Source organism: Aristolochia californica, unplaced genomic scaffold (genome assembly GCF_029961685.1).
Source record: "Aristolochia californica isolate CCGP_79_NKW_82.1479 unplaced genomic scaffold, dmAriCali1.0.hap1 SCAF_12, whole genome shotgun sequence".
NCBI lineage: Eukaryota > Viridiplantae > Streptophyta > Magnoliopsida > Piperales > Aristolochiaceae > Aristolochia > Aristolochia californica.
In genome coordinates, this window is record NW_027181793.1 from 15,222,394 (window position 1) to 15,245,721 (window position 23,328).

General features: G+C 37.2%; 1 protein-coding gene across 2 annotated transcripts in view; it reads left to right on the forward strand.

The window, feature by feature from the left end:
• Positions 1-17,609, forward strand: part of LOC137946041 (uncharacterized) — a 69,770-nt gene extending 52,161 nt beyond the window's left edge. Inside the window, exons 9-12 of one of the 2 annotated variants that reach the window (XM_068792206.1) lie at positions 8,046-8,126; positions 8,434-8,506; positions 8,625-8,702; positions 16,930-17,609. In XM_068792206.1, coding sequence (XP_068648307.1) covers positions 8,046-8,126; positions 8,434-8,506; positions 8,625-8,702; positions 16,930-16,956 — 259 coding nt within the window. In that variant the 3' untranslated portion in view covers positions 16,957-17,609. The remainder of the gene's footprint in view (positions 1-8,045; positions 8,127-8,433; positions 8,507-8,624; positions 8,703-16,929) is intronic. The other variant, XM_068792205.1, reaches the window with a different exon arrangement.
• The last annotated feature ends 5,719 nt before the right edge of the window (positions 17,610-23,328 follow it).

The window sequence follows — 23,328 nt, forward strand, 5'->3', positions numbered from 1 at the left end:
CTGCAAGCTGAGTAGAACATGGAGGACAGGTACTCGACAACAATATTGAAGAGAAGCGGGGAGGGGGGATCTCTTTGCCGGATGCCACGGGAGCCATGAAAGTAACCACAGACAGTGCTGTTGAGGAGCAATGAGTAAGAGGCCGACGAAATGCAACTTCAAATCCAAAATCTCCACCTGTCCCCAAAGCCCTTACTCTACATGACATTGTCGAGAAGTGTCCAATTCACGTGGTCAAAAGCTTTTAAACTTGAGGACGAAGCGGGGGAAAGTTTGGAGAGGTGGTCGATAATCTCATGAGCAACCATGGCGGAGTCCAAAATATCTCTACCACGAAGAAAAACACTCTGACTTCTGTGGATGATAGTGGGGAGAATAACCTTGAGACACTGGGCTAGGATGCGAACAATTATTTTGTATGGGCTAGATACAAGACTAATCGGTCGGAAGTCACACAGATGCTCAATGTTTGCTTTCTTTGGAATTAGAGCAATGCGGGAGGCACCAATGCTCTTGAAGGTGATGCCCCGGTCATAGAAACTACGAACCATGGAGAGGATGTCTATCTTTAAGGTAGGCTAAAATGATCTGTAGAACTCGCCATTGTAACCTATGGGGCCTGGGGCTCATGATGGCTTCCTCAATATCGAGATCCGAGAAGCGTAGCTCAATGAAGGCAGCCAATGCGGGAGAGATCAAGTAGGACTGAAGATGCGAGAGTTGAGGGTGGTGGCTGCATTCTTCCCTGTACAAATCTGTGAAAAAACTAAGGCATCAATAATAGAGGCCTTTTCTGAGGTAACTTCGTTGTCAATAGATATAGAAGTAACCTAGTTAGTCCTCCGGCGAGCCGAGGTGATGGCATGAAAGAATTTTGTGTTGGCATCGCCCTCGGTCAGCGACTTAAAACGGGCCCGCTGCTTCAATTGCATTCGCTCAGTGTGAATAATAGGCTAAAATTTATTCTGAAGATCAGCACGATGAGAAAATTCAGTACCTTTGCTCCTCAATCAAGTCAAGATAGGCAATCTGAGACTAGAGGGAAGACTTATCAACAGTGGTAGAAAGACGATATTCCGAGGACTAGGCCTTAGAGTTTACTCTTAAGTTGCTTTAATTTGCACGGGAGGATCCAACCATCATAATTTGAGCCCCCAATAGTTTCCCACCATGAGTGAATCCGGTCAGCAAACTGATTGTCAAGCAGCCAAGAGTTGTCAAATCGGAGCAGAGCCAGACCCCATTTGTTAATTTTAGTATCAGTCTGGATGGGCCAATGATAAGAGCCTGCATGGTTCAGAACTGAGCCACAATCATTAACATAAAGTCCTAGCCACTCCCTAGTAGAAAAGAAGCGGTCAAGCTTCGAAAGGATAGGCAGCCTTTGCCCATTGGACCTAGTAAAACTCTTGTCAGAAAGACTAATCTTCTCTAGCGCAAAGCTTCCAATAAAGTCAGCAAAACTGTGAATAGTGGAAGAAATTCTGGTTGTTGAGGGGGATTTGTCACTGCAGAATCTGATTGCATCTCCAGCTAAGAGCCATGGGACTGGCTAACAAGGGAGAAGGTCAAAGAACTCATCCCAAAGAAAGCGGTGATCCCGATAATGAGTGGGACCATAAATTCCAGCGAGGCCCCACGTGAAGCCGGTACATCTGTCCCGTAATTTAATCCCGATAGAAAAAGTGCCAATGATATGGTCCATCACATCAACGACAGATGAGTTCCAAAGGAGAAGGATTCCTCCTGAGAAGCCAACAACGTTAATAGCCAACCATTCCAAATTAGGACATTTCCATAAGTCGTGCACAGTGACTCAGTTAAACTTTGACATTTAGTTTCTCGAAGTATAACAATAGATGGATGACTTTTGACAAGAAGATTGCGCACAGTGGCACGCATCCGAGGGGAACTAATACCACGTACATTCCAGGAAATAACAATCATTGACATTCTTTGTTGTTGACTCCGAGGGTGCACTTGTCACCTGACAAATACCCCTTATAGGTCACTCCCATTTTCTTGGTAAGTTCCATCATCTGACTCCTTGTCTCCTCATTAAATTTGCTTTGTTCAGATTGTAATACCATAAAGAACTGTTGTGTACGGTCATCTGGTGGGGGGAAGCAGAGCACTCCAGTCGGTGGAAAATTGAGATCATCAGAGGCTATGTCCACCGGGGTGGGGGTGCTCTACTGTATTCCCCTCTATAGGGGATGCTGGGTATGTTGCAGTGCAGGCGCTCTACTGTATTCCCCTCTATAGGGGATGCTGGGTATGTTGCAGTGCAGGCGCTCTACTGTATTCCCCTCTATAGGGGATGCTGGGTATGTTGCGGTGCAGGCGCTCTACTGTATTCCCCTCTATAGGGGATGCTGGGTATGTTGCAGTGCAGGCACTCTACTGTATTCCCCTCTATAGGGGATGCTGGGTATGTTGCAGTGCAGGCGCTGATAGGTGGCCAGAGGAGCTGGCGAGTGGGCTGTAGTGGGATGAGGCCTGGGCTCGCCTTCCAGAAAGTGTCTAGGATGGCTGGTGTCGAAGAAGTGGACTCGTAGTCAGAGTCCTATGAGGGGGCTGAATAACGGGGTCCATTGGGCGAGGGGGCTAGCCACTTGGTGGGGTAAACTCTTATCTACAGCGGGGCGTCTCACTCTTCTCAAGTCTTGTCTGGCAGGGCTGCCAAATTATCTACTATCATTTATACATTGTCCGGCCTCCGTTTGCTCCAAAATTGATGTCATCCATCGGCGATTTCTCTGGAGAGGATTAGAAGACACCTTCATATACCACTTGGTTAGTTGGAAGGATATTTGTTTGCCTCATAATAAGGGAGGATTAGGCATCCGGCCTACGAGGGAAATGAACAAAGCTCTTATGCTAAAATGGATTTGGAACTTCAGCACCAAGCAAAACGGTCTATGGAGGAATGTGGTCAAATTCTACCTTTAGTTTTTAGGTGCCTGGTGGAGAGTGGATGATGTCGCTTGCCTTCTATCCCCGATATGGAAATCAATTTATAAGCTCCTCCCAATATTCAAAGATGCTACCTTGTTTCACACGGGCAATAGAAGGACCCTACTCTTTTGGTCGGATGAATGGTGTGGCCCTCGCTCCCTCTCGGAGGACTTCCCGGTACTATATAGGGTGGCTAGTGACCTCTCTTGCTTAGTGGTTGATTCCTGGAGGGATCAGTCGTGGAGTCTCCCGTTCCGCCGAGGACTAAATGATGAGGAATCTTCGGTTTTTTGCTCTCTCCTTACCAAACTCAACAGCACTATTATCTGGGAGCGTTCAATTGATAAGCTGACTTGGAGCATTAACGGTTGCCTTTGCTTACTCTCATATCAGAAAGCTAGACTACAGTATACATGAGCAAAAGGCAAATCTGGCTTGAAAACTCTCGACACCAAGCAAAATCAAATTTTTCGTGTGGTTGGCCATTAGAGAACAAATCCTTACATCTGACAACCTTCATAGAAGAGGCGTTACCGCCCCTGATCTTTCTTGTCCCCTTTGTGGTGACTGCGACAAGACAATCCAGCATGTCCTCTTACACTGTGGATTTTCTTGGCAAGTCTGGATGAAAATTTTCCAGAAGATTGGGCTCCAAATGGGGCTACATCAGGACCTATTTGACACCTTTGAGATGGTTAGAGGAATTTGCTTTCCTCGGCTGGGCAAGTTAATACTTTCGTTCTGTCTTGCGCATGTTCCATGGTGCATTTGGCTCAAGCTAAATAACCAGAAATTCAACTCCAAAGCTTGCACCCCGAACAACACGGCTTTACATGCTGTTGGCCTCATCTCGAGATGGCTTCATACAAGGAAGAAAGTTGCCTCTCTATCGGGTGTCTCCCTTCGGGAAAATTGGAGCTTGATCGCCCATATGATAGGCCCCTACAGGACTTTGATTATGGCCATCTGGGATCCTCCCCCTTGCAATAGCATTAAACTCAAATTTAATTGTAGTGCTATTGTTATTGGCTGTCTTGGGCCTGCTGGAGCAAGCGGTGTTTTTAGTGGTCACAATGGAGACTATATTCTATCGTATGCTGGACCGGTGGGCATTGTTGATGCTAATACTGCTGAAGTTAGTGCTCTTCTATTCGGCGTCCAAATTTTCAAGGAACATCTCCATGTCAAGTTAATCATTGAAGGAGACTCAAAGTCTGTCATCAGTTGGTGTTCCAAAGACAGCTTCCCCCCTTGGCGCAATGCTGACATTGTAGCCATTGTAATTGGAATCTCATTCCTAGGTTAGCCAACTCCTTGGCTGATAAATTGGCAAAATTTGGAACTTCCCAGCAATCTCTCTTTGTTTGGGAAGGCTTCCCTCCTTTGTAATTTGCTTTTTTGAGCCTTTGTCTTAATAAAAATCAGCATCATTTCAAAAAAAAAAAATAATAAATAAATGTTTTTCTTCATCTGACCCCCCTGGAGTGATAGGAGTTGTAGCTTCTGATACTGATCCTCTGTTTTCATGAGTGGTAAAGTTTGTTCATGCTGGTTTTCCAAGTTTAATTCAGCACCTATCTTGAGTAATGATTGGTCCGACCATGGTGAACATAGTACCTCTTGGATCATCCATCACCTTTACCTCTACTTCGATCTAAACCATCTCTACCTTTACCTCTCCCAAAACTTGTCTGACCTCGAGAAGAATCTGCTGGGCTAAGGGCTTGAAGTATTAAGTGCAATTGCATCAACCATCTTTACCCCTTCTTCTCCTTTGGATACCAAAGTCGTCTCAGCCCTCACAATTTTGTTAGATGAATGGGTAAAGAGGGCACCTCTTTTGAGGCTAGAATCTATGCCTTAATCCCATCAAATTCAGCACCTAAACCATCAATAAACTTTGCCACAAGTTATTGATTCTGCCGTTTTCTCAATTCTTGTTCATTCGTAGTGAACGGATGATACGCATTCATTTCTTGCCAAAGTAGTGTATATAGCTCATAGACCCGAGATAGGTTGCTCTCCTAAGCATACAAGGACTTAATGAAACCCACATAGCTTTTGCAGTTTCACAGTTCATCACCTGGTTTCTTAAATTAGAATCAATCAAAGTCATAACTTGGCTGTTTTCTGCTTGCCAATCATCAGTTGTAGGATTTGGAGGTTCATCTCGAATGTACTTTGTCTTCTTCCTGCTTTTCATGTACATCCTCACAGGACCAATTAAGATGTTTGTTCCTCTCAACTTTTTAGAAGTGATGAAAAGCACATCCTTACCATCAGATCCATCCGTCTCTCTAGATGGAACATACACTTCACCCAAATCACCCATAGAATAAATATAAAGTCACAAATTACTGCAATTTCAATACCTAAATACTTTCTCATATCACAATGATGTGAGCCCCAACTTGCAAAAATTAGGATTAGGGCAAGGATGGGATGCGTGCAGGTCAAAGGCTTCCAGATTAATATAAAATTGCAATTCTATAGAGAATAATCCTAGAGAAACCTCAATTAGGGTTGACATCAACGTAGGGATTGATGATGCAAACAATAGGTCTAGTATAGGTGACGCACATCCAAGATCAATCAAAAGAAATCTTTTTAGGGCAATTAAAGCATGAATAATCCTTCAATAAGTGATAGAATCAGTAACCCTAGGGTTATGGAAAAAGAAAAAGGAAGAAAAATCAAGTTTTTACCAACCAGTAGCTGAGGAGATTTGAGAATCCTTCTTCTAAGAGGTCACCATATTCAAAAGGAGTTCAATCGCAAAGAAACAATCCAAGTGATTATCTACTGCTCTGATACCATGTAAAAAAATGTGAAACTTGAAGAGAGAGAGAGAAAATGAGAGAAGAAGAAGAGATTTGAAGAAGAGCTTTAGAATGAGCTGCGTTAGAGGTCGTGCACAAACCACAATGCTATTTGTTGAGTTTTGATTTGATAATTTACAAAAATGCCCCTACTTACATGAATTCATTTATACCCTTATCTCCCGTTCTGCTCTTCCTATGAATATAAAAATTGATACATAAACTAAGTCAAACATGCAGAATAAGATAATACAGCAATATAAAATAACTGATCATGTAAAATGACCAAAGTACCCTTGAGCAGATTTTCTAACAAATATCATAAAGTCTTTGCAGACTGTCAGATCTTGAATAAAGTTTGGCACTAGTTTGTCAAACGCCTAGCCAGTACAACCCAAAAGACCGGTCTGTTAAGTGCAGAAAGCCAAGTACCTAACCCATCAGTAGTGGACGGAACCACCCAGCTCTGACACCCGCCGTTCCCGTTCCCTACCGCTTCCGTCGGGATTCGAACGCGGAACGTGGTGCCTAGCTCTGATACCATGTCAAACGCCTAGCTAATACAACCCAAAAGACCGGTCTGTTAAGTGCGGAAAGCCAAGTACCTAACCCATCAATGGTGGACGGAACCACCCAGCCCTGACATAGTTTCCCATAAAACTTTGGCAGTTTCCAAGTATACAACATTTTTTAGCCATTGATTCTTCCATGCTGTTAATTATCCTATTGATCACCAGAGTATCTTCTTTGAGTCATTTTTTGTAACTGACATCTTCTTCATTAGTGGATGGAGAGGACTTTGTGATATGATCTAATAAGTCCCGATGAATAAGAAACCACTTGACTGACTGAGTCTAGGAAGAATAATCTGAGACACCTTTCAATGGTATAGTGGTAATTTTCAAAAAATCAACTTTCTCAAGGTCATGGGAGATAGAAGAACTCTCAGTCACACTTGACATCAGAGATTTGAAGTAGCCAATGACTAATTAAACATTAAGAAGAATAAGGTGTAGAAGCACCAAATCAAGAAGGAACTTAGGTGCACTTATAAGACTATATAACAATTGTAAAATTTCTAAACAAATTTCAACAGAAAAAGGAGGGACCAGACCAGATTAAAGACCAGAATTTATTGGTTGTGATCTCTAAAGGAAGGAGAAACAACTTATAAAATTTTACTTTATATCAACATAGAATTATGAAGTAATATAGTTTCAATGCAACTGAAATTCTGGAAATTAAGCAATTTCAAACCCTAAATTAGGGTTTCAACTCCAGAAAAAAAGCTAAAAACAACCGAGATACCCAATGACAAGATATGAAATTTAATTGGAATTTTCGAAAATCAACAACGATGCTAAGGATGTCAGCTATGTGATGGCTTGCATAGTATGAAGAAAAACCAAAAAAATTCCATGGGCTGGAGGACGTGCCTTGTATGCTGAGTATGGATATGCATGGGAGAATAAAACACTACTTGGAGTATGGAAATTTTGATTTAGAAAAAGAGGACACTGATCTCACTTGAAGAATATATCAGCTCTTGATTTGGCAGCCATAAACAACTCGAATTCTCCCATTTTTTAGCCATCAGATATCCTTGCAGCAAAAATATTAAGTTTGAGCAGTAAAATTCAAAATTCAGGTCTTAGAACCACTGCTCTATGTTAAATTCTAGGACCTTTTCATATTATGTTTGGTGGGTCAAGAAAGAGGGAAGAAGAAGTAAGAAGAGAAGAAGCTAGAGAGAAGGCTTAAAGAGGCTAGGGTTCTCATGAGAAGTTGAGTGAATAAGGGAGAGCTTCCCCTTAGGGCATACAGGACCTCCTCCTAATTTTCTTATTTATAATGGAACCTTTAAACAAAATTATAATTATGCCCTTAGGCCTAAGACTGATTAAAAAACTACTTTTAACAAGGTTTTCTGCTTGAGAACCTATATGGAATGTTCAACATTTTAGACACCTTCTTACTGATCATATAGGAAAAATAGTAAGTAGGATGGTTAAAGATTCTAGCTGATTGTGATATCTTCCATACCATTGAACATATCTTTCCCATCAGGATAAATTTGCAATTGGTCTGGCATTTTTGTCAAAAGCCATTTTTCTGTGCCAACTCTATGCATGCCAGTTTGTAATTTTTGAGTTTACCAGTTGTGATATTAGTATTTATTTTGTTTTACCTTTTCTTGGTGGTGAGTAATTTTTAATATTTCTGTCCTGGATGCGACTTTTTTGACAGGTTTTTTTATTGATCTTCCAGGTATGAAGGACTCTCTGAAATGTTTCTGTCATGTCCGGTGCCAAAGCTTTTAATGTTAGCAGGGACAGACAGATTAGACAAGTGCTCTTTCTATCTTTTCTGCATTGATAAGACTATTTTTTTGCCTTCAGTTTTTCCTCCAGATCATTTTTGTCCTTTGCCTAATAGGAAGTATTATGACTAATGTTCCTGTTACAGAAATTTCAATTGCACACACTAGAAAAGTAGGAACGTCTTTGGGATAGTTGCTGATATGTCACTTTCTTTTCTCTCAGTCACTGATATGCACTTTCTTTTCTCTCAGTCACCTTGCAGGACATAGCTGATTAATTTACTATTGGGATATGTACTTATGATTCACTGATGAAACTATTATATGCTTCAACAGATCTCTCACTATTGGCCAAATGCAAGGGAAGTTTCAGTTGGTGGTGGTTCGTAACACAGGACATGCTTTACAGGTCCCTTCCACTACTAATTTTGTGTTCAATTGTAAAATGGATTTTGTCAGAAAAGAAAAAAACAAAGAGGAATGCATGGTTCTTGGTGATGTTGATTAAAAATCTTTTATTATTGTAGGAGGATGTGCCAGATGAGTTTGCCTCTCTTGTACTCAATTTTATTTCTCGCAATCGAATAGGTCCTCATGGCATTGAGGTAAGTTATATACCCTCTTTTGGGCGTCCGAGTTGTTGCTGAAGGGTGTTCAAAATCCTAATTATTTTCTCTTGCCACATCTTTAGATGGAAAAACATAAAAAAAAAAAAAATTCTCTTGATTAGTCTCCATGTGAGGATGATAAGAACTAGGTAGCTTGGTCTTTTTCTCCTTTTTGCTGTTTGAATTTTTATCTATGGCATTTACCCTCCTGATTGACAGGTTTTTTCCTTCATTTAAAATTGCTAACATAGTTTAGACTTGCATCCACCCTATAGACTTCAACCCAGACCTCGCACTAAGAAGCTCAATTACTCTTAGCCAGCTGGTACTAGTTGGGATAACAAGCTGAACATTGTGGACCATTGACATTCTCATCTATCAAAAAAGTTGACCAATTACCTGCATCACAGAATGTTTAGTGGCCAAAAACTAGCCTTTTCCTTCTTCTGCTAAAACTAGTTTGAACATGGGAATGTTAGTTGACAGGACCTTCAAATGCTCATGCTGGCCTCTGTGGTTTTTACACCTGTGAGTTCAAGCAAGCATAGTTCTAGGTGTTTTTCAGCCATGAACTGCTCATACCACGGTTTATCAGGCCAACCACTGGGGCACTATGAAACATAAGCCTTCCATCTCTTCTCCTACCAGACCATAGCTATCTAGCCTGTTACCTCTTATTTGCACTGGAGCAGCCCAACCAGTAGTTCTATCTACTCTCTGGATGAGGATGTGAGTCCTATTCGTTTAGGGAAACCCTGGACCCAGATCTGATCCAATCCCTACAAAAGTGGATCAAGTTATTCAGATCTTAACCAGGTAAAGAATAAAGTATGGATTTTGTCAAGAGTTACGAGAAAAGGGGGTAAATTTGTAATTTACTCTAGTGTTGTCTAATGGGTTGCATGCTTAAGGGTGGATTAGTCTCTTTACTTTATTTTCTGGATCAATAGTTTCTAGTTGAAGGGTATTAGAATATTTTTAGTTGTAGACCTCATGAATTAAGAAAACAACAAGAGCCCTTTTGGTCTCTCTCGGCTCTTCGTCACTTTTTTTCTTCCTCAGATCTGTAATCTTTCAGATTCAAAAGTGATTCTTCATTTTAGTGTTTTCTATATTTTTATCATATACTCACTGGAAAAGTTAGTTTAATATGAGGTATGTAGGATCCTCATAAAAAAAAGTACAGGCTGACCACTCAGCTAAGAAATCCATATTTTTTTCAAAATCTAATAAATCAATAAGGATGTACAACTGAGCTGAATTTATCATGTCATATAGAAGGATATTTCCGTAAAGCCAAATATCTATTTTTTTGTGACTGATCTACATATATCTACCACTACATGCAAATGATCTGTAGAAAAGCGTTCTTAGAAGCTAGCTAGAACATTTTCCAAGTGATATTCAGAATAATAGACAAGAGCACATTAATAGAGTTTAGTCATAGGAAAAAAAAAAAGTATCCTTAAAATGAAAGCCATATTTTTTTTATACCTTAAGCCACTGGTGTGGCCTGGTGTTGCTCAGATGACCCATCAGCAAGAAATTTCACAGTAAATACTGTTCTCCATTCAGAGAGCATTTTTGCTTGATGCTAATAATGTTGATTTGCATGTATGACTTTTTTACATGGTTGTCATACCCTCTTCTATAGCTGCTTACTATCGAGGATAAGTAAGAGCTTCAATATGACTTTTGGGAACCGAAATTCATTCTGAGAAAGAATAAGGAAATGGAGGGTGGGGAATATAAATTATGGGTAGACATTTTTGCATTGGCAGAATTAATTGAAGACCTAAACCTCTATTATCTAAAGGAGGTGCACATATAGGACGTAGTCCAACAAGAGAAGGTAATTGCAGGGCAGTCTTGAGTATCATAGAAATATCTCAAGTATAAATTGAAATTCAAGGTATTAAGACATCTGAGTAAACAACTGACGAATTGAGTACCTAATGAAAACAGAGAGATCCCTGTAGGAATGCATTCTCATGACTTAAAATCGTAAGAGAACCAAAGATGTCCTGATAAACCTATAGTTGTTTGTAAAAGTAGAAAATTGAAGAGTAAAAGAGAGGAAAGAAGGAAGAGAGAGAGGAGAGAATGGAGAAGCTCAGAATTGGAGCTTCTCTATTTAATTAAGTGGCACTTTACAAATTAAAAAAATGTCCTCACTTAAACAGTCAAGCTTTATCTCCTTATATCTCCCGTTCTCTATGTCCTATGTACATGAAGCTTGAACCATAGGTACAATTCAACATGTAATTACATATAAAGATAAATCTACTGAAGTGATGAAATGACCAAAATACCCTTGGACTTATTTTCCAACACTCCCCATAGTGAAGACATCTCCAAGTTGATCTTTTTTTTTTGTGTGTGAAAAAGATGTAATTATATTAACAAGAGCATCTCGAGAACTTCATAGACATCACCACCTGGCTGAATTTTTCAAACCAAAGCCTCAAACTCTGTTTTAAGCCACAGATCGCTTTCTTTAGTCTACAAAATTTACGTTTCTCCCCTTGAGCAATATATCTCGGAGGTTGCTCCATATACACTTCCTCGTCTAGATCACCATAAAAGAAAGCATTTTTTATGTTTAGTTGACACAAAGACCATCCTTGATTCACTGCAATAGAAACCAATATACGAATAAAAGATAGTCAAGCAATAGGAGAAAAAGTTTCAAAAACATCAAAACCATATGTTTGGGTATACCCTTTAGCCACCAAACGAGCTTTATACCTCTCAACAAGCCCATCAACATTATACTTGATATACACTTATCAACAACCAACAACTGCAACCCTTGGAGGTAATTCACAACTGCCACGTTCCTCAATCTACCAATGCTTCCATCTCAACATCTATGATTTGCTTCCACTCGGAGGACAAAAGAGCATCTTGCATTGAATAAGGAATAGTGCAAGTAGAGATGGACAAGGCAAACTGCCTATAACCGTTAGGTAAGGAACTCAAGGAAACAAAATGAGACAAAGGATAACGACTACCTTTTCTATCACCCTTTCCGAGTGCAATAGGAAGGGGTAAGTCACTGACTTTAGGATCCTTAAACAATTCAAAGTCATGGCCTGGTGTAAGAGAGGGGCAAAAATATTTGTATCCTTTGTGTGTTTGAGAATACTATAAAAAGATACACTTAACAGCTCGTGGAAACAGTTTTTCCCTAGAAGATCCCAAGACGTGTAAAACAAACACAACCAAACACTTGGGGTGATATAGGAAAGGGACAGATGGTAAGAGGTCCTAAATAGGAATCTTACCTCAACAATAGAAGAAGATATCCTGTTAATAGAAAACCATGCAGTGAGTATGGCATCACCCTAGTAGGACTTGGGAATATTCATACGAATCATCATTGTATGAGCAACTTCAAGCAAATGACGATTCTTACATTCAGCCACTCCATTTTGCTGAGGAGTATTTACACAGGACGTTTGATGAATGATCCCTTAACTTTGACAAAAAAATATGGAAGTTTTGATTCATGGATTCAAAACCATTATCAGTATGCAAAATATGGATTGAAGCAGCAAACTGATTTTTATTTCATTATAGAAAAATTAAAATAAATCAAAAGCCATAGATATCTCCCTAAGAAGATAAATTCAAATCCACCTACTGAAATCATCAATAAATGAAATAAAGTACCTATGAACAAACTGACTAGTCACAGGACAAGGACCCCAGATGTCTAAATGTACAATCTCAAAAAATTTACTGGTCTTATGGTGTGAGACTGGAAACAAACTTCTGTGATGCTTGCCCAGTTGACATGATACACTGAAAGAAATGTTGGAAGGAAATTCTGAAAATACTTGAATCAGTTTTACTACAAAGGGATGATCTAATCTTCAAATGCCATTGTAGAGTTTGTTGAGTGTAGTGCATGGATATTACCTAGCAAGTGACACTCTAGATAATATAATTTGTCTCTCTCACTAGCGGAATCAATCATCTTCCTCATCACAAGATCTTGAAAGACACAATAAGTAGGATAAAATGTTAAGGAACAATTCATAGACTTTGTTTGCTAACTAATAAACAACAAATTCAAAAGAAATTTAGGAATGAGTAAGGTTGACTGGGGAAACAAGAAAGATGCTAGAGTAATAGTACCCACTCCTTGGACTGACGAAGTAGACCCACCGACAAGATTGACATGCTTTATATTCAAGGACTCATTCAAGTTAATGGAAGGCTGACATACCTGAACTGGTTCCAATGGGAGTAGGAACAGAAGCACGAGCCATAGATGCAGAGGATGAAGCAATTGAAATTTGCGCCACACGTTGTGCAATATGCTGTTGTACCTGAATTAATTGTTGCTTTATTTGGGGCTCCTTGTGGAACAGATGCGACAACATCAAATATATTCCTAGTGCCATTTTGGGTAGTAGAGTTGGCCGATGTGGATTTCCAAAATTTTACCCAACCTCTATATAAGGAATGGTCATTATGTCCACAATGAACGCACTTCCTCTCAGATTTACCATCATCTACGGCCTCTCTACCACAAGCCTAATCCATATCTACCTCTGGATTTGCCAGTACTTGTATGCTAGAAGAGTCTGTTGAACCCAATACAGTTTTTGAGGTATTAAGAGTAGTAGCTCCACCATGTTAACATCTTCACCCACTTTGGGTACAATTGTCTTCTTAGCTCTCATAATCTTGTTAAAGGATAATGTGGGAATCTCATAAGAGGCTATTACCTGGGTCTTGATTCCTTCAAATTCAACACCTAAACCATCAAGAAATTTTGCTACCAGGAGCTGATTTTTTTGTTTTCTCAATTCCCTTTCATTTGTAGTGAATGGATGATACACATTTATCTCCTACCAGATACCCAGAAATGCACTATAAGATTCTTTAACCGTTTTGTTTTCCCTTTATAGTCCAAAGAAGATAGTGTCTAATTCATACACTCGTGAAAGATAGCTCTCCTGAGCATACAAAGACTCTAAGGACACCCCCATAGCCTTCGTAGTCTCATAGTTCATTACTTGATTCTTTAGTGTAGATTAAATAATATTGACAATCCAAGTCATAACTTAGTTGTCCTCTGCTTCCCAATCACCATCAATAGGAACTGGATGATCATCTCGAATGAACTTAGGGGGGGTTAGTCAACAAAACGGAAATTTGAAGTTCATCTTCATCTCCAACATGAACTTAATGTTAGTCACCTACATGAACTTCATCTTCGCACTTGGTGTTAGTGTTGACAACTTCATGTGCACTAGAAAACAGTTTCCAGTGTTAGTGCCCCAACATGAGAAAAACATAAAAAACAAAAGAATCCATAAAACCTTACGATACACTTAATTACAACATAATCTTTAAACCCCAAATTAGGTAAAACAAACATGAGTACTACACTAATAAGTAATTTAATGTTTAATTAAAATATATTAATATTCTAATTAATTAAATTAGATATTATATTATTTAATGACTTCACTTTATAATTACGTGAGCCAATTAACAATGATTAATAATAAAATAAAATAAAAAGTAAAAAATAACATAAGTGGATATAATAAATAAATAAATAAATAAATTTATTAATAACATAAGATATACTTTAACATAAAAAGGAATAATTAAACAAAAATAATTGACCACTCTTAAATCACTAATTTAATACAGTAATAAAAAATAAATATAATAAATAAATATATATAATTTTATTCAATAAATATTTTTGTCAATAATTTGTTTTCTGCGCGTTGGAGGTCGTCTTCTGCACGTGTAGAGGGGGACAACGGCAGCCATCGTCGACCCCCGTCGGATGTCAGAATCGTCAATGTCGCGAGCTCACCCCGCGCCAGCCAGTGCTGCCCTTTCACCACAGAGGCCTGATTGCTCGTCGTCGGCCTCCATCTCCCATTCCTTGATGCTCATTGCTTGTCGCTCGACGGACGAAGGGATGGCGTCGCTTGTCGCAAGCGGAGAGGGAGAAGAGGGGGGTGCGGGAGGGAAGAAAAAAACCAAAATGAGAAGAGAGCGTGAGAGGGTGTGCGGGAGAGGGCAGAAAAAAAACGAAATGAGAAGAGAGCATGAGAGGGTGTGCGGGAGAGAGAGGGGAGAAGAAAAAAAAATCGTCGAGGGTTCGAACCCCAGCGATTGTTTCATGTGCATGAATGGCAAAATTGGGCGGAAAGCACATTCCGTCGATTAAGCGTTGGACATGATTTTCAAAGTCATGTTAGTCATGTACATGACTTGAAGTCCGGCTCTCCACTAACGACCCCAGGAGATGAACTGAGTAATATGGATGAAGTTCATCTCTAGAGTCAAGTTGACTAACCCCCCCCCCCCCCCCCCCCCCCGTAGTCTTCTTTCTGACCTTCAACTACATCCTTTATTTGGCCCAATTGAGATAATTTGACCGTATTAATTTCTCAGAAGTAAGTAATCTTATCCTTTCCATCATAACTTGTAGTTTCTCTAGATGGGGTATATCCTTGACTTGAATCTGCCATATTATATATAGAGAGAGAGAGTCACAAATCAACACCAGACACTTCCCAAGTATTTCCTAGAATATCACCAGTGTGGGCCCCACCTTGCAAAATTAGGGTTAGTGCAAGAATAGGACGTACGACTTCAAACAACTTTAATCAGTACATGAAACTCCAATTTCCAAGAAAATAATACCAAATAACCCTTAAATAGGGCTGATGTCAGCTTTAAGAGATGATGATGTAAGCAATGACGTAGGTATAGATGGCTCACATCCCAAGGAGAATCAAACAAACCTTCTTAGGGCAATTAAATCAGAAAGGATCACTCAATGATCAGAAAAACTAGTAACCCTAGGGTTATAGCAGAGAAAAATAGGAAAAAACTCAAGTTTTTACGAAAAACCAATAACCCTAGGGTTATGGTAGAGAAAAAAAGGAAAAAACTTAAGTTTTTACCCACTAATAGCCGAAATATTTGATAAAACCCATTTTCATGAGATGGCGCCCTTCAAAAATTGATGAAGATTGATAGAAGGTACTTCCAGACACGATCTATTGCTTTGATACCATGTAAAAATAGAAAATTGAAGAGTAAAAAGAGAGGAGAGAAGGAAGAGAGAGGCGTGAATGGAGAAAAGCTCCAAATTGGAGCTTCTACACAACCTGCTCTCTATCTAATTAAGTGGGACTTTTCAAATTACAAAAATTCCCTTCCTTAAACAATCAATCTATATCTCCTTATATCTCCCATATAATTGGAGCTTCTACACAACCTGCTCTCTATCTAATTAAGTGGGATTTTTCAAATTACAAAAATACCCTTCCTTAAACAATCAATCTTTATCTCCTTATATCTCCCATTCTATATGTCCTATGTAAATGAAAGTTGAACCATAGATACAATTCAACATGTAGAACAAGATTACATATAAAGATAAATCTATTGAAGTGGTGAAATAACCAAAATACCCCTGGACTTGTTTTCCAACATTGTATTTAAAAGTGACCAATTTATAGTAGGAATGAAACATGCTAAATCAAATTTTGTGCAGATCTAGCAAACACAGGAAATTTAGGCTTAGACATCCCTTCCATCATCTGAAAAATTGGTCTTTTGAAGTTACCAGAAAATGATAGCCATTTCAAAGTTACAACGTGTAGAGAAATGAGAAGAAGTCTAGAATCTGAAAATAATTACAGTAAGATACCTTCAGAAAATTGAGGAAGAGAAATCAAGAAAGAAAAGAAGAATGACAAAGATAAATCTCTGTGGGGTTTTAAAATTAAACAGTGAAGAAAAGAAGACTGGAATAAAGAAAAAAAAAACAGAAAGAAACTAGGGACATTAGTATTTTTTAATGTTCTATGGAAAAACAATGAAAATTGAATCGTATTCCTGTTTTTCTCAAGTCCTTAAGAATAATAGAAGGCACTTAGCAGTACTTTTTTGCTTGATGAGGAAGTAGAGTTCAACCTCTTGACCTGTGAGCGAGTCAAAGCAGATAACTGTTACTTTTTATTGTACAACACCATTAAAAATTAAGGAAGCCAAGATTTCCTTTGTTCTGGGAACGCACATAAAGCCTTGAGTTCGTAATACTCCTTGCTAAGGTTGAGCACCCATAATCATTTAAACTTTTCTTGTATTTATCGAGTTAGGCAGTTAAAGAAGCTTTACAGCTTCCCATTTTAGTGATATAACTTTAAATCATTTGTTCTCTTGTCTACAGATATCAGGGCTCCGTCAGCCAAAATAAGAACTTGTGCATGGTACAGTTGGGGGCAATGGTCATTCCAAAGTGAGCCCAAAACATTGAGAACTCGAGGAAAATGGCCTTGTGTATATCACCCTTGGGAAACTAATTAGCCTGAAATCTATTTATAGAGGTATGAGGCAAGTCTTGTCGATGTTCTTTTTTGGCTTGAAGATTTTGGTCGGGCTCTCGTCATTTTGATTAGAAGCATGGGGCTACCCATGTGTTTTATTGGTTCAATCAGCCTTGCTTTACTTTCTTGTTTATGCAAATGTGAGCACTATTCTGTCTCTCAGACACACGAAGCGAGGCTGGTTCATGCCTCTCTTCTATTCATACCCAAATATCTGTAGAGATGGATAAGGTCAGCTGTTTGGACGGGTTTGGACACCAGATCAATCGTTTGAACTTGGTATCTCGTTATCTTTTTCTTGCTTTTCCTTTTCTTTCTTTTTCTTCTTGATAAAATAGTTGGCTCTTGAAAGATTTGAATGTTAGTGACTTGCAGAGTCATAAGATTTCTAGTTGTAACTGACATAAAGTGTTCGAGTTGGGCAGTTTTTCCTAGACAGGGATAAAATGGAATTAGACACAAGGATATGAAGATAGTAAGATTTTTCCTGAACATTTACAAGATTTCTACCAACGATTCTGCCTCCCGGTGCCTGTTTTAACGTTGTTATTCTTCATGTAGTTACGTGATGTGTCAATTGTTTGTACCAAATCATTGTGAAGAGGGTATCCATTATCAGAAACGGATATATGTTTCATTATAATATGGGTGCGGGTTGATTCCGATGACTTAACAGGTATCCAATAATATCCGTTAAGACGAGAAATAGGATTACCCAAGCTCGATTCGTTCTCCTTAATCACCCCCTCACCTGGTCACCTTTTTGTTACTTGTTTTGTCCGTCTGTTGCTTTGTTGTTTATTTTTATTTTTTTGTATTTTCTACTAAGGGGGGTTTAGTTAACAAATTAGAAATTTGATCTTCATTTTTATTTTCATCTCATGTATCTATATGATTTTCATGTTCGAAGATGGTGTTAGTGTAGACAAATTCATCTTCATCTTCATCTTCAAAATTTAAAATCATTGATTTTATTAATTATAAAAATGAGTTAATTAAACCAAATGTTTGAGTTAATAATATTTTAATTACCACTATTAAATCACTAATACAATAGAGTAAATAAAAAATAGATATGATTAATAAATAAAAAAATATTAAGATAGATTTTTTACATGGTATTAATTACTAATATATTTTCACAAAATTAAAAGTAATTAATTAATCAAATGCATACTTTAATTATATTTTATTTCCCGGAACAATAAATATGAAGTTTAATATAGTAATAAAATTGAAATTATTTTCTGAGTTTATTGCTTAAGAACTTTTTGACAAATACATCTCTAAACTTAAAAGAGCAAACACAAGCAGTCAGAAAACCATAATCAAACAAAAAAAAAAATTGTAATGATTCATAGTCTAAGGCTACTAATCTACTCCCAAGATGTCTTCATGTTAAATTCACTATAATCAAATTGTCAAATTGTCAAAGCCATAAAAAAACATAAGTTATAAAAGTTAGAACCCAAAGATCAAATTACAATAAAATGATTATCTCTTGGCTATAAAAGCTATTTACAACATGAGGCGTCAAAACAATAACAACACTAAATCAAAATGGATTATTGGTAAATGGGGGGTTAAACCATAACAACATATAGTTTAATCTATGCAATGTTTACAATTATATGTTCAAAATACAACAATGGTCCTCTATGTTTAAAATTAGATGTCCTAATTCAATACTAATGAGACCAATTATAATTGCAGAAGAAGAAATAATCAAGCACGAAAAACACAAGATTTATACAAGTTTACCTTAAGGTGAAACTACATCCTGTCTTTTGTCACTGCAATAATTCACTATGACGATGAAGTAGTTTACAAGAGAAATCGCACAAACTCGAGTGTTTTTTTTCTAACCTCTCTCTACAACAACTGATGATCCTCGATGATGACCCAATGTCTTTGAGAGTGTCAAATTCATAAATCTGACTGAGGCTAGACTTCGCACTTTTTCTAAAATTGTGTAGCAACTACAATTAGGTGCAAAAAGGTTCGTTATTGATTGTCTAACTCGTTGAAACTCCACTTATGACATGTTGTCTTCTATATTAAATTCAAATATGCATTCCCTAGATTTCAAGATAGAGAACCAACTTATGATTGTTTGCTAAGTCTTGATGAATAGGAAAAGGTTGAAATGGTGTGTGGGATTCTAGAAGTTTTTAGTGTAGTCTTTCTGAGAGTGACTACCTACTTCTAATTTGTACCTTAGTGAGGTATATAAGGTAAAAAAAGTTTTGAATTTTTATTCTACAATTGAAAATATTTTCATTAGGACAATAATTGGTAGAATGAAAGGGAAATTTGAGAAGTACTAAGGTGAATGCAATTTGTTGATGGTTGTTGCTTCAGTTTTGGATTCAAGGGTCAAATTAAGATTGATTAAAATGTGTTTTTCAAAGATATATTTTACGAGGAAGAAGTTGCAATGAATATAAACTTAGTTCGACGGACCTTATGTGAGATTGATGATGAATATGTATCCATATATAATGTGGAGATTAATAATGAAGGGATTGCTTCAAGTACTAGCTCTACGGGTGTTTCTACAAGTCGTAAGTCAAATTCTTCATCAAGTTCAGGTTGGTCAAAATTAATGACTTATGTGAAACAAATGGAAGTAGTGAATTCACCACAGTTAGAATTAGACAATTATCTTGAAGGTGGTGTGTATATTTGTGAGGAAATATCACAATATGATTTCAATATTTTGGAATGGTGGAAAGTGAATAATTTAAAATTTTGGGTATTATCTAAGATAGCAGTAGACATCCTTATAATTCCCGTATCAACAACAGCTTCATAGTCTACCTTTAGTGCTGGTGGTAGATTAATAGACCCATATCGTTCTTCATTGATACCAAATACAATTCAAGCTTTGATTTGTGGTGGTGATTGGGTTTGGGCTCTTCACAATGTCAAGAAAAATCAAAAGGTGAACTATTTTTGAATAATTATTTATTATGATATTTTTTTGTAAGTGTTTTAGTTTTATTTATTAAATTTTTGTTTGATGATTACAACCTGAGAAGAAGATTGTGGAGATAATGCTACCAGTTACTTGATTTTTTATCTTTTTCTCATCATGGTAATTTTAACATTTTTCACTACATTATGTAACTAGAAGTGGAAGAGTATTTTTTTTATCAGACAATAATAAGTTTTATTCTTTTGTTTTTGTCAGAGGTGGAGATTTTACTCATGCGGGGACTTAGTATATTATTTTCTAGCATGAAGAGAAAGAGAAGTTTATAAATTTATATTGGATTTATCATTTTTATTTGGGTGATTGTAAATTGATATTGATATTTCATTTATTTTTTTGGGTTTGATTATTGTATAAAGTTTATGCATAATATTATCTAGTGTTTATTAATAATTTTATGTAGAGTGTATAGACAATTTTAGACAGGTATTATGTAGCCCAATTTTAAGTAAAGGTCATGCCCAAATTTATGTAAAATGTATGCATAATTTTATATACAGTTTATTTGACATGTAATTTTTGCAAAGTTTTAAATATATGTTGGGAGCTCGAACTCAGCTTGGCTCAAGCTCAAACTCGGCTTTGCTCGAGCTTGAGCTCAAACTAGGTTAAAATTATTGGGCTCGAGCTCGATTACAATTTTAGGCTCGAGGCTGGGCTCGAGGCTGGCCTCGGCTCGAGCTCGAGTTCGAAATATTTAAATCAAGCCCAACTCGAATATATGCAGGTTCAAACTCGGCTCGATTCGATGCCACCCCTAATTGCCACTTTATACTGGAGAAATTTCAAGCCGGTACTTTATCTCCTAGACATGTTTCGTCTCAAAGGTAGGTAGTAGACATACTTACAAAGCCAGTCAACTATATGAGGCAATTTGGGTATCTACAATGTTTTCTCTCTCCCAGCTTGATGGGGAGTGTTAGATGATAAAAGTTATGTAGTGACAATGATGTAAATGATCCTTTATTTTTGTCCTTTTTCTTCCTTTCTTAGGGTAAAGGGTATTGATGTAATTCTTGAGGGGAGGATTAGGAACGTGACTAAAACCCTAATCCTTCTTTCCCCCTTCTCAAACACTCTAGTTGTCCGCCTCGTTCTCTCACTCTTTCTCTCTTCTTCCTTCTCTTCATTCTTCCCTTAGCCTATCATCTACCTTGATTGATTATTTCACGTCCTCCATCATGGGATCCTAAATCCAATAGAGAGAAATAAAGAAATTAAAAAATAGGACACTTTAAAATTACATAGGATAGCGTTAAATGCATTGAAAGGGTACTTTTGGTTATTTTATAATAATTTGACTGTATCCAGAAGAGTATCATTAGTTTTAAGAAGTTTAGAAGTGTCTATTGTCCAATTTCCATAATTTTTGGGCTTGTATATATGGATATATAAGGTGTACATGTTAGAGGGGTAGATGAGTCTCTTCCTCTACAACTCACTTAAGTTAATAAATGGGGTTAGGGAGGCTCGTGCCTCAACCTAATTCAAATCTTACATGTTCTCCAAAAAGATTGTCATGAAAACATATTCGAATGCAAAATATGTCATAAAACTTCAAGTTTTCTTTGTACCTCAAATTTTGGAAGGAATGGACTACTTTCTTTACATATACAAAGTTTTTGACATTTCTTAGTGAATTCTAAAACTCTAGTCTTCAATTTTTCTTCATCTTCTATGGGTGCTTCTTCAAAAGTTCTCGATTTTCCATGAGGTTTGAGGTCTTTGAGAAGCTTGTATCGATTCAATGTTTTAGACCTTGAAGTTGATGTCTCTTGAAGGAAAAATATATGAAATACTATATTTACAATTGTCAACTCTATTAACTTTTGTTATCATCAAAATCAAGAAGGAAGTCAATATACTGTCAACACAATCATCTAGAATGTTCACTAGTTGAAAATATAAAGCATGATTGATCAATCAAGGGTGACTAATCGATCAGACATAATTTGACTAGAATGTGCTATAAAGCATGATTGATCAAACCCTATGGTATGATCGATCAATCTTGTCCAAACATTGAAAAAATATGAAGCATGATCGATCATACCTATTGGATTTATTGATCATACCAAAGTATGTCAATGAGGGACATAATGCATGATCAGTTAGTCCCTTGCCATTGATCGATGATACAATTTTACACAACTAGTAGGATCAATGCATGATTGATCAACCTAGGTGGACTGATCTATCAATGCATCAATCTCTCTAACAAAAAATGATTGATCGATCATATTTGTATATTAATTTATCATTGAGTTGTCAACTTCATGCAAATGACCAAATAACTAGTTTTGGCCGGTGAAAATTATAAATCCCTATCAAACATGACTTTGAAAGGTTATTGAGCCTTTATTGGCAAACCTACCTTGACCAAAGCTTTCAATTCTTTAATTCTCTTTCAAAGTCCTTTTTGAGAGAAAAGTGCCATCATCTAGCAAATCATTCATTCCTCTCAAATTTTTCCTTGGACTTCATTCATATTATCTCCAAATTCATTTCAAATAGTGGTTCAAAGTTGGAGCCTTGGAGATTCCAAAGGAAATTGTTGTTTCTCCATCAAATACAAAGTTTTTATTTTATATTTTCAACTTTAATTCATATGGAATCTAAGACCTTTAAATCTAGATAGAAGAGTTTGCTAGAGTTAGAATCTAGCCAAATCTTAGGCGAGATTGTTGTAATCGTGTACTTGGGCATACACGTGGCTTAAAAGAGAGTCAAAATCTCTTTTGTGTAAATTCCGGCTAGTAGAACTAGTTAGTGAAATTTTTCGAGCAATATTTGTTGGTTGGTAAATACGACTAGGGGAACATAGATAATAAAATATTTTTGTGTTGATTGTGTTGTGTTCATATTTTATCTTTCAATCGCTTTAATTTTCAATTTTGCACACTTACTTTAAAATCGTAAAAATTAAATTCACCCTTTTGAGAAGTCACCTAGGCTAATATAATTTTCTTCAATAGTTTGGACAAAGAGTTGGATTTGGGTTCATATTGTTCAAATGGTAGTTTTCTAGTTATTTGGATATTGGCAAGGACGATTGCTTATGAGAGCTTTTCATTTTTTTTCTAGAGATTATTGTTCGAACCGGAGTTGCTAGACCATTCAAATAGAGTGCTTTTTTTTTTTGTTTTTGTTTTTTGCTTTGGATTGCTTTTTACTCTCAGTGTTTTTGTACATAACGTTTGGATGGTGTGAGGATGATTCCGCTAGTTCTTTAGATTGAGACTTTTAT